This window comes from Rhinoderma darwinii, chromosome 4 (genome assembly GCF_050947455.1).
Source record: "Rhinoderma darwinii isolate aRhiDar2 chromosome 4, aRhiDar2.hap1, whole genome shotgun sequence".
Taxonomy (NCBI): domain Eukaryota; kingdom Metazoa; phylum Chordata; class Amphibia; order Anura; family Rhinodermatidae; genus Rhinoderma; species Rhinoderma darwinii.
This window is the reverse complement of record NC_134690.1, coordinates 107,918,506-107,931,419: the sequence shown is the minus strand read 5'-3', so window position 1 is coordinate 107,931,419 and position 12,914 is coordinate 107,918,506. Positions and strand designations below refer to the sequence as shown.

At 38.9% G+C, this 12,914-nt stretch overlaps 1 protein-coding gene across 1 annotated transcript in view; it reads right to left on the bottom strand.

Annotated features, from left to right (window-relative positions):
- The window catches only part of PLOD2 (procollagen-lysine,2-oxoglutarate 5-dioxygenase 2), a 107,082-nt gene that overhangs the window by 43,744 nt on the left and 50,424 nt on the right, over window positions 1–12,914 (bottom strand). The window contains exons 4-5 of the mRNA XM_075861456.1: window positions 5,100–5,263; window positions 1,595–1,707 (exon numbers count right to left, since the gene is read on the bottom strand). Coding sequence (XP_075717571.1) covers window positions 1,595–1,707; window positions 5,100–5,263 — 277 coding nt within the window. The remainder of the gene's footprint in view (window positions 1–1,594; window positions 1,708–5,099; window positions 5,264–12,914) is intronic.

The following is a 12,914-nucleotide window of genomic DNA, read 5'->3' as shown; positions in this document are numbered from 1 at the left end:
GTCATTCAGCCAGTATCTACGTATGACAAATATAAAGTGCATTAGGGTACAAGGAGTGTGGGGGAATCTTGTTGAATGTTCTAATCCTAGGTTACTCCTACTCCCATTACTACCTCAAAGAAGCTTGGCGTAGGGGCAGGTAACGCATTCTAAATGTCTTGCCTAGTGCTATAATTTGGCAGAGATATGCTCAATGCTTTGCCAAGCATCTTTGAGTAGGCTGGAGGAAATCAGTTTGCCATCTCTACTGTAACATCCAGACTGCCTGCTGCATTTTAAAGAACCTCTGACCAGGTGACCGAGGAACCCCAGGCATTGTGTATAAAGAATGATATTAAACCTGCATCTTAAAAAAAAAATTTTTTTAAAAACACCATATGGTGAGCCTCAAGGTAGGAAAGCAAGTCAGGAGTTGGCAGCAAATATATAAAAAGACAGCTCACTTTTTTATTACATAGCTTAGCTAATTCTCCTTCCCGTTCAACTCAGACAAAAAGCACAGACGAATTTCTTCCTGACTTCTCATTCACTTGTACATGAAAAGAAATTGGTGTCAAATTTTACATAATTTAATCTGCAGATGGACTTCCCATTGGTACACTGGCCACAGTACAAAGGATGTCATAGAGGGCTGTTTATGTCTGAGTAGTTGTAACTATATTGGAGAAGTGCCATTAAAAGGGAAAAAAAACTCCAAGTTTTTTAGAATCAAGTATATTATAGGAAACCTAGGTCTACATTATTTTATAGAACAAAAACAAATTGATTATTCAAAAACTGTGGCTCTTTGCAATGTAGCCAAACTCATTTTGCACTTTTTCAGAGATATTGGGTTACAGAAATCCAACAATGACACTCCAAATCACAGAATCTAAAAAAAGGCGCTGAGATATTTTCTATGGAATTTCATGCAGTCGAACAAATACTGAAGAAGTGACATTACTTCTTACCATGTGTAGATATTATTTATTAGTAGTAATAAATAAAAATTATATTACGGGTAGGACAAAATATTTAGCAGACTCTTCACATCAGATTTATGTTATACTAAATTTCATAATATCATAAAATAAAAAATAATCAAAATCCCCAAAGGGCTTTTCTGGGAATTCACATAAAGTGTTTTAGGCTTAAAAAGAAAAAAAAGTTTATAACTAAATGATTCTCCTACAACCCCTATTATCCTGCATTCCATGCTGCTCCTGGTCTCAGATGATACTTGATGTGTTGTCCATCATGAGGGAAAATCATTTGTACTTGGTGGTATATTTTTGACCCTTGCAGTGACATCAAATGGATGAAACCATAGCGTCGTGGGCAGGGGTTTGCCACCGTGGTCACATACATTGTCATATTACATAATCATACACTATCACAAAGAAAGATTAACAGGGGACTTTAGAGTCCACCCACAGGCAGTACATAGGGGGATCTGTAAAGTAAATATATTTCCATTTAACGTCACCAAAAACTTCTGTATTAACTTCTGTGAAAATCCCTTTGAGCCTTGTAGCACATAGTATATTACAATTCTACCTGCCAAAGTCTATGCAAGAATGCAATCCCAACAGTTCCCAGATACGGGATTTCTTACCCTTTGAAGCTGGTCAATGTAAATTTTGGTGTAAAAAAGTTGATCATCGTCATTATCTTGCAATGTCCATTGCTGAACAATTTGCTTTAGATTTGATAAATATCCAATAAATCCTGGAATACAAATAACAGGTTATATTACTTTCATCAAATACTAGAAAGAAGCCTACATCCTATAAATTCCTACTTACATTTTACTAAACACACTGGTTCAAATTTGGCAATTTTTTTTATGTTTGCACCTCACTAGACTCAGTCTCGAAAAGGAGACGTGACTTAGCAGGAAAGATTTATGTGGCTTGCCAAAAAGGGGTGTTGGCTTATAAGCGCCAAAGTGCACAGAAAATAGGCACAAAACTAGCCAAATAAAGGTGGTGTAAAGAACAAAAATTGTGGCCAACAGGTCCTGCAAAATGACTTGGCGGATGGACTGCTTTATGTGTGTTTACTCTTAGGCCAGGACACACGCACACACAGTTTTAATGCAGTTTTTGTGGCGATTTTTTAAGCCAAAGTCAGGAAAGGTATAGAAAAGACTGATGCATCTCATTTCTTGTGTGTCCACTCAAACTGAGCCAAAACTTGCTAAAAAAAAGTGCATCAAAACTGGCCACGTTTGATCTTGGCCTTCTAGAAATAAACAGGCAGACTTCAGAAACAGACACAGGCAGCACTGGGCACTAATGCGAGGGAAAAAAGGACTATTTAGCCCTGGTCAAGTGAACTGCGGTTACAATGGAAAACCGAGACATAACTAGGAAAATAAGTGCATTAGTCAGCTAATTTATAGTATTATACAATTCATACATTATCATGGTATATTTTATATATATATATATATATATATATATATATATATATATATATATATATATATAATATAAAATAATCATTTCTAGTTTACCATCATTCAGATACATTTCCTAAATTTAATGGGGTTAAGCCACTTCCTCTTATAGTTTATGTATTAATTGTGCCAATATTCAGTAGAAGTGTGCGTCACGTAATCAATAGTACATAAAAACAGTGCATCATTCACTTGCATCATGTGATATAATCACATGAACACATCATCTATGACATTGAGCTGTGCAGTCATAGATGTAAATGCATGGATATATACAAATAAATGACACAAACAAGATTTCCCTCCTGGATTACAGTTCATTTGCAGCACAGCTAGAATGAATCTCAAAACCGAGGCACATTTAAAACATGAAGTATACTAGTAGGCTCCTTGACTCTTCATTACTTAAGCCGACACCTTTCAGTCTTCACAGTTAAAACTATAGCCAAAAGAGAGTGTAGGGTATAAAAAAAAATACTATAGTGCCTTTGTGCACCTTTATGTATGTGGGGGAAAACCAATAAAAAAAATAAGGAACAATACCAGTAAACAAACTTTTAAAAAACGTTTCACATTTTATAGTGACATGTCAGAAGTTTTGATTGGTGGGGGTCTGAGTACTGAGCCCACCGCTGAATGAAGTGCAAAAGCGGTCGGGTGTGAGCTGCACCGCTTCGTTTCTGATTGGCTTTCCTTGGAAAGCCGAGTGACTTGTGTACGGCTTCAATGGAAAGCCTAGGAGTCCGTACACCGCTCGATCGGCTTTTGTAATCGGTGGGGGTCTCAGTGCTTGGACACCCACCGAACATAACTTCAAACATGTCAAAAAGTTTATAAAAAGTTTAGTTACCCTATAAAAGGTTTATCCTATAAATATTACTAAATATAGTATTACAAGATAATTTCATTCCGCTCAACTACATATAACAATGCACCTTCAGCAGTATATTCATAATATAAACAGTAAGTGCGGAACAAATCATAACATATTATATTTAAGGTCCGAGGCGTGAAGGTTTGTGCCTTAGGAAATATAGGGTTAATCTGGAAAACTTCCCCAACAAGTCAAATGAAGCATGATAAACAGAGTTAGGCAGCTATGAAAACCTCTGTGTCTTAGTTCTGAGTCCCAGAGAAAAGGTCAGGGCAGAGTGATTGCAGGCTGTGCACTTCTGCATTGTGCGCTCTGTACGGTCACAGTACTAGGACTTTGTTTAGACTTGACAGCGTTCCAAACCTAGCTTCGCTCTTCCTGCCCAGCAATTTTCCAAAAGGTGGTATTTATGGGGAACTTGGTCATTTGAAAGTATAGTTCTATTCTTCCGCTAAATATAATAACCAGAAAGCGTAAGTGATATGTTAGCCAAGCATTGTTTCATAGATCCTGTTCTTCCATCAGTTCAAGGCACCTTATGGACCATCAGATCGAAAGCATTTGAAGGAAGCTAAAAAAAAACAAACAACTATAGCTATGAACATTCTGACGTATGGAAGCTCACCAAAACTTCACAACACAAAGCTTTTGGCTGGAAATATTAGCTAAACAGACAAAATGTATTAAAACAAAAACAAACAACTTTCCGTAGAGCTCAGATCATCTATAGTTACACAGGGATGTAACTAGGTGGCAGATAAAGCAGCTGTTATGGGGCCCATTATGTGCAAGAACAATGTTCCTTTTGTGGGGAACAAACACTTGGCAGCGAGACCACATATTTATTCATACCTTTAATTATTGCTACTTATCCTGCTGTTTCACTTTCCGGTCACTAGGTGAGGGGGGAACTCATTTTGCAATGGGACCCTATAAATTCTAGTTATGCCCCTGGACACAAAGCAAATTCAGTTACCACGGGCCGTCCTGTGAGCGGAAAAACCTATGCCACTAACTTTCCCCTACTTGCTATAAAGAATAGAGAAGTGCAAATATGAATGGACAGTTCCCCCTAAAAATAAAAGAAAATTGGAGATCCTCACGTTGTACGTTTTGTATTTTTTTTAATATATTCTCTTCTGCCATTTCTAAGGTATCGTAGTCTTCAACGTGGCTGCTATTAGCAGTTATTATCCATCACAGTCTTCGCAGGGTATGGAACCCAGCTATCCACAGACTCGGCAGAGCAAAGCAGTAGGAGGGACAAAGTGGAGAGGGGATGGATCTGTAACTTTGCCTTTAGGTTTTGTGGAAAGTGAAGTGATTGCCCCTATGGCTACTATAATGGCTGATTGTCATTTAGGATCAGATACCAGTGTCCGACCCAGAATTACTCAAGAACTTTAGGATACATACATACATTATATATATATATATATATATATATATATATATATATATATATATATATATATATATGAATATATGATCCAAGGTTCTAGCAGCACTAGTCACAGAAATTGGGTGCAGATCCCAGGGATTTCACTACCATCCCCAAACTTTTAAAGAATTGAGAAAGGCTCTAGGGTTTTGAGCCAAAAACGTTGAATTTGGGTTAATAAAGCACTTTCTTTTCTAAACACCAACTACTGGATGTGCTGCATAATATATATATATATATATATATATATATATATATATATATATATATATATATATACACACACACACACACACACACACGCATACATACACACACACACACATACACACACAATGACTTGCCTCCTGAGTTAAGAAATCGTTTTCCGCTGCGCACCACAGGATACTTGTCAGCTAATCTCTTATCAGGCCATATCAGCCCCTCTGCTGCAAATACGACCTTATGGTTTGATTGCTGAAAGTTTTTCAGTAATTCTTTTGGGCCACCAGCAAAGATAACATCGTAGCTAGAAAAAAAAAACAAGAAAAACAAAAAAACACATTACCGTCACAACCGGATTCAAACAAGTATGACATAATATTATTATTACTAATATTATAAGTACAGTATTCATAATGAAAAGAAAATTATGTAATCGGCTTATTGTGTTTCTGAAAACTATGCAGGAATTCTCAGGGATTCCCATTACAACTAGATTCCAGTTCTCATATTTCGAAGTCATGCTATAATAAAAGCAGTGACCGGATGGATGCTAGAACCAAATGTGTTTCCTGGTCCTTAATTTATCTCCGCTCCACTGTCAGACAGCTGACCTAACAGTAAAACTCTAAGGCTGACCATATCCATAAGAAAGCTGTTAGCCAAACAGCACTGCTCTCCTGGGATGACAAAGGATATTCAAATCTAAAATACCTCCATACACTTTAAATTGTCCGCCAAGATGGGAGGGATTGGTCAACATTTATATTTTATTGGTATGCACATAAAAAGGGATATTTCCAGAATCGACAATTATCACCTATCCACAGGATAAGTGATAATTATCTAATCGCTGGGACCCCCACTGATTGTGAGAATGTGAGTCCCCAGCCCCCTGTTCCTCCTCACTGCACCCCGCCCCCCATAGTGAGACGAAGCTTGAATGGAACAGCAGTCAAGCGTGCACCCGCCTCTCCATTCAATGTCTATGAGAATTACTGAAGCAGAGCGCTGCACTCAACGGTTTCCAGCGCTGCCATAGACTTTAAATAGAGCGTCAGCACGCATGATTAACTGCTTATCCATTTAATGTCCTCCTCACTGCGGTCAAGCAGTGAGGAGTAACAGGGGGGTTCAGTACCTCAGTTCTTGCGACCACTGGGAGTCCCAGCAGCGAGGCACCCAATGGTCAGACAATTAATTACCATCTTGTGGCTAGGTAATAATGGTTGATTCTCGGAGTACCCTTTTAAAAAAGGTGGGCATCTCATTAAGACAACCCTTGTCCATATGCCTTATTAGGGTATATAGATGTAATAAAGGGGGTTTAGCTTCTCGGAAGCATTTTTGTAATGTAAAATACTCTTGAACTAGGGGACCTGGTCCATTCATGGTCAGCCATGCATTTGACAGATGCATGGAAACATCTATGGGCAGAGGCAGCCTGGGCAGAAGGTGGTCTTCAGAAGACAATTTTTTTAAAGGTCATCTGAGCTCCCTTTAATGCACGGCTCTTTGAAAACAACCAAACCAGTATAAGAAAAGCAAAGCCATGCGTTTACAAAGTTAGTAAACATTTTATATTGGATTTAACAATGAATCCGGTCTGAAATTTCCTTTAGTTGGCTGTTAAAGGTTATCACATTTATATTACTTTATTACGTTGTTTTCTTCAGCATTTAATGGTGAAGACCTTATAAATCAATATCATCCAAAGGCACCTCAAAATGTCAAATGCGGGTGTTGTCTACTTAGGTAGCCCAATGGGGTGTTGTACTGCACACGTGACTAAAGTAGCCAATTGCTAGGTGCAGTGGTCGCATGCAGTCCATACTATGGTCACCGGTGCAGCCAGTGATTGGCTGCCAGCCTGCCACTGTCACATGTCCTGAAGTATGTGACATGTCATCCTGCTGCCCAAGTAAGCAAGACCTGGTATGTTACTGGTGTGGGACAGGTAAATTATTTTACATGTTGAGTATAATGGCTTGGTTAAACACCCTTAGCATTTAAAAAAAAAATAAAATACTAAAAGGGTTAAAACTAAAAGCTATGACAAAAAATATTATCAATAATTTGGAGAGGAAGAGAAAGAAACCAGCTGAATTTTTAGAACAGCTTTGCTGTATCTACTTGAGATGTTTGTTATTCAGTCTGAGACAAAAAACAGATAGTTTTTCCACACCAGCTGCTAATAGTACAGAGCTCTATAAAAACAAATGTTCCACACCCAAGACATACAGCATGCTAGATTGAAAAGCCAGTCGTTATCATATATATATATATATATATATATTCTTAAAAGAGCAGTTCTAGAAAATATCATTAGAATAGATTTTTATGGAAAACTGCACCTCTAAACTATGAAGAATTGATACACACAGCATGTTAGAAAATGGCGTAATATTTCATTGTACAATTATTAAGCCTTATTTAGGCAACACCCTCCAAAAAAACTTTGCATTTTAAAGATATTATTTTGCCATCATCAGACACAGGGTGACTATATATATATATATATACACAAAGTACTATACAGTGAAGGAAATAAGTATTTGATCCCTTGCTGATTTTGTAAGTTTGCCCACTGTCAAAGACATGAACAGTCTAGCATTTTTAGGTTAGGTTAATTTTACCAGTGAGAGATAGATGATATAAAAAAAAAAAAAAGAAAATCACATAGTCAAAATTATATATATTTGCATTGTGCACAGAGAAATAAGTATTTGATCCCCTACCAACCATTAAGAGTTCAGCCTCCTCCAGACCAGTTACACGCTCCAAATCAACTTGGTGCCTGCATTAAAGACAGCTGTCTTACATGGTCACCTGTATAAAAGACTCCTGTCCACAGACTCAATTAATCAGTCTGACTCTAACCTCTACAACATGGGCAAGACCAAAGAGCTTTCTAAGGATGTCAGGGACAAGATCATAGACCTGCACAAAGCTGGAATGGGCTACAAAACCATAAGTAAGACGCTGGGTGAGAAGGAGACAACTGTTGGTGCAATAGTAAGAAAATGGAAGACATACAAAATGACTGTCAATCGACATCGATCTGGGGCTCCATGCAAAATCTCACCTCGTGGGATATCCTTGATCCTGAGGAAGGTGAGAGCTCAGCCGAAAACTACACGGGGGGGTAACTTGTTAATGATCTCAAGACAGCTGGGACCACAGTCACCAAGAAAACCATTGGTAACACATTACGCAGTAATGGATTAAAATCCTGCAGTGCCCGCAAGGTCCCCCTGCTCAAGAAGGCACATGTACAGGCCCGTCTGAAGTTTGCAAATGAACATCTGGATGATTCTGAGAGTGATTGGGAGAAGGTGCTGTGGTCAGATGAGACTAAAATTGAGCTCTTCGGCATTAACTCAACTCGCCGTGTTTGGAGGAAGAGAAATGCTGCCTATGACCCAAAGAACACCGTCCCCACTGTCAAGCATGGAGGTGGAAACATTATGTTTTGGGGGTGTTTCTCTGCTAAGGGCACAGGACTACTTCACCGCATCAATGGGAGAATGGATGGAGCCATGTACCGTCATATCCTGAGTGACAACCTCCTTCCCTCCACCAGGACATTAAAAATGGCCCGTGGCTGGGTCTTCCAGCATGACAATGACGCAAAACATACAGCCAAGGCAACAAAGGAGTGGCTCAAAAAGAAGCACATTAAGGTCATGGAGTGGCCTAGCCAGTCTCCAGACCTTAATCCCATCGAAAACTTGTGAAGGGAGCTGAAGATCCGAGTTGCCAAGCGACAGCCTCGGAATCTTAATGATTTACAGAGGATCTGCAAAGAGGAGTGGGCCAAAATTCCATCTAACATGTGTGCAAACCTCATCATCAACTACAAAAAATGTCTGACTGCTGTGCTTGCCTACAAGAGTTTTGCCACCAAGTATTAAGTCTTGTTTGCCAAAGGGATCAAATACTTATTTCTCTGTGCACAATGCAAATAAATATATATAATTTTGATAATGTGATTTTCTGTTTTTTTTTTTTATATAATCTATCACTCACTGGTAAAATTAACCTAGCCTACACATTCTAGACTGTTCATGTCTTTGACAGTGGGCAAGCTTACAAAATCAGCAAGGGATCAAATACTTATTTCCTTCACTGTATTTTTATATATATATATATATATATATACACACATACATACACCTTTATATTCTGCAGCTTTAAGGCCTCATGCACATGGCAGATCAAAGTTCCACTGTATTGTGCCCTGGTACAGCACAGGTTTACATAGTTATTTAAAATATCTCCTCAATATGCCATCTAATTGCGTTTTCTGTGGGAATCCATATCAAATAAAAAAAATTAAAAAAAACCCTGGATTTGAAAAAGCTTGTCACACGTGGATACTACCACTTTTCAGACGGTTTAAATTTGCATCAGTGAAGAAGTGCTCTCCGATAGACTAAAGCCCCTATTTAACGGCTGATTTTGGCCGATGCAGCGAGCGCCAATCAACGAGACGTCGTCCCCGTACATTATCATCATGTCAGCAGCACATTGTTTACACAGGGAGATGTGCTGCCGACAACTATAATATTTTCGTTTTTAAAACTATACGATCAGGAGATAAAAGAGCGTTTGCTCGTTCATCTGCTGATCGCTGCCCTGTTTACACAGGGCAATTATGTGCATCGAGCGTTCTATGAACCCCCTTAAGGATCTGGTTGCCTTTGTGGATATAAGCGGTTATCTCACTGTCCAGAAATGAAGATTTCTGCTACCTGTCTTGTGCTATCACTATTAGACACCACTTGTTTTTTGCAGCTGTGTGTGTAGCAGACACGTGGGCTGTATAGTACGGTTTAAAGTCTGAAATATTATCTTTCCATTTACAGAGCACAGTTTCTTAAAAAGACTAGGACATTTACTACCCAGTTTAAAGAGGATCTTATCTGGTCCTATTTTTTCTTCACACTTTTAGAAAAAAAAAAAAAATTATACATTAATTGGTTTCTAGGGGTAGCGCTCAGACTCCAATATATATCAAGTATGCTCCTATATTTTATACATTTATCATAGTATTACGGTTCTGGAGAGGGTCCAGGAACCAGCTAGCCAATGTGGCACACATTTGCTAATAGACATTGTACAAGGTCCTCCATGTCTATACAAATATAAGAAATATAAAAGAACAGGAGCTCTTTCTTATCTTCACATCTTAGATTGATGAAGGAAATATAAGTGTAAAACATTACTCATGTTAACCACTAATATTCCTGTGATAGCTATGCCAGTGGATTTGGAGGTACATTATCCATCAACAATGTGGCGTTATCACTGCCTCTTGAATTAGTTTAGAAAATACCCAATATTATGGTAATTTTTATTGATATCTAAGGCAGCTCTTGTTCCCCGGCCACGAAGATAAGTGGTTACTTGAGTGATCTAACTGGCCCCTAACGTTTATAGCAGAGGTCCCCAATCTTTTAAAGGTGGAAAGCGACTTTTTACCTTTGTTGTATATGGGTCTATTAAAGATACAACCAAGTGATATGGCTTTTACCCTAGTACTTAGTTATTTTAATGATCATAAATTTCTAGACATGCGGGGTGCCACTACTGCACGATAGTATCTGCAGCTGTCGAAAGCAGTGGAGTCACGTGCAGAGAGCATGAGAGACCCCTCAGCCATTGGTTGGAGAGAGAAAAACGAACAAAAGTATAGGATCCAGCGCAATCATTTAAAATAGAACATGGTTCCAATTTTATTGGGATATTAAAACAGAATAAATCCCGAGTGTTGAGTTTAGAGATAGGTAGATAGCACTGGTCTACAGGAATTTGTCTACAAAAATAGTGACCCATGTAGAGTGTGTATATCTCTTGTTTAGCTGTACAGAGGCAAAAATACATATGTATTCTAATGCTACACCATTCTTCCGACAAGTCAACATTGCAGAGTGGACAATGAATCTTACAGACTTTCCCATGAATTTTACCTCAGATATCCTCTTTAGACCACTCTCACAGCAGTATTTTAGTCATTTTTTCGCAGCGGTATTTGTAAATCAAAACCTCGAGTGGAAACTACACAGGGAAAAAGTATAATGGAAAGATTTTGCACCTCTTTCGTGTTTTGTACCCACTCATGGTTTTGGCTTACACATAGTGGAGCAAAATACTGACCAAAACACTGCCGTGTGAAAGAGTAACTTGGTTATCCTGCTGCCAGACTGTTAGGAAAGTTTTGACTGTGGAGAAGGGTTTCAGTTGTCATCTCTAATATTAAAATAGCTCTGGAAGGAATTATACTCCTATCACAACTGCTATACATCAGATCCCAGGATTTGTCATTCCAGCAACATAAAATATCGGTAATAAATCTCCTCTCTCCATTTCCTATAGAACGCTGTCTGAGATATATGGTCATTGCCAGGATGTCTAGAGCATAAGATTATTGAAAGCATGATTAATCATTTTATGAAAGTACAAAATCATGTCACACTCCAAGATATGGGTTTATATTTCCTTTAATCCACACAAGTGTCATCTGGATTTAGTTTATGTTAGAGTTGTGCGCATTAGAAAAGAAAAATCTGTTCAGAGAAACGTTATAAAAGGCGATCATATTGGTGGAAAATGAAACAAGTATATCAGTCACGTGCTAATACCATAGCAGCTGTTACTGGGCCCCCGAGGTCTCTGGAGGCCTGAGCTCCCCGGCTCCGCATTCAACTGTATCTGCGTCCTCAGGACACAGATACAGTTGAATACAATAGTGGACCCACTCTGACACAAGCAGGCGCGATACAGTGACTTCATTATCCATGCCTGTGCGGAGCCATGGTCTGCACAGGCAAGAAGAGGCCGGATACATTAGTTGTGGGAAACTGCTAGGGGAGTATTCCTTTTATTCATCTAAGGGGCACTATTTCTGTGTGGTGAGAAACTGAGGAGTCATCATACTGTATAGGGGCAATCACTAAAGTAGCATCATTACTATGTGGGGGCACTAAGGGGGTATTCTTACTGTGTGCCACACAAAGAGGGCACTTTGAAAATGTGTGGGCTGAGAAGGGGCACCATTATGCTGTCGGACCAAAAGTGGGCTCTATTATAAACGTGGGGTACTTGCGGTTTGCCACTTATTTTTACGGCACTATCTGTGGGGCATTATTTTTATAGCAGTTTTTGCAAGTCACGGTTAGAGGTGGTAGCAGGATGGGAAGTTTCTATACAGGGCAAGGATGTGATGGTAAAGTGAAGCGTTAAAGACATCTGGGCAGCAAACACTGCAGGGGCAAGTCGTGGCCAAGAAAAGTCATCAAAATTAGTGACTTACTAATGTACTGTCAGTAGCTTAAATGTCTCTAAGTCAGCCTCACATAACCATGTTCCTGGTGTTGATCGCCTTCTTGTGTGAGGTTTCAGATTCTGATTTTGTGTTTCTCTCCCCCCTCAGAAGAATAAAACGTCACACATCACAAAAAATCTTCCATCCCCCCCTCCATCCCGGTCGTATTTCAAATGCTGGGCAGCAGACTGTGCAGCGTCAATTGCAGAGCCTGTGTGGTGTGTAAAGACAGTAATTACAGCACTACCTTACACCTTGTAATAGAGAGGCACTCAAGCAGTTGTATATAGAGGCAATGTATGTGAGAGGAGAGTGGATCATGGGAACTGTAGTCTTTTAAATAATAAATCTGATCACATCAAGTCTTGCCAACTTAAAACAGCAGTGTTGAACAGAGCTGGGTAACAATGAAAATGAGAAATAATTAATTCGGAGCTATGGTGGCATCGCCTTGTGGTTATTCAGACAAACATAGGTACTTTTCTGTATTTTTCATAATCTCAAATAACGCCTTTATTGAGTGATTTAAAAAAAAAATGTGTTAACATACTCAGTTCATAACAGTTTGCTACGTTATTCATAAACCTGTAAGCGCAGGGGAGCCCTAATTTCACATGGAGCTGGTAAATAT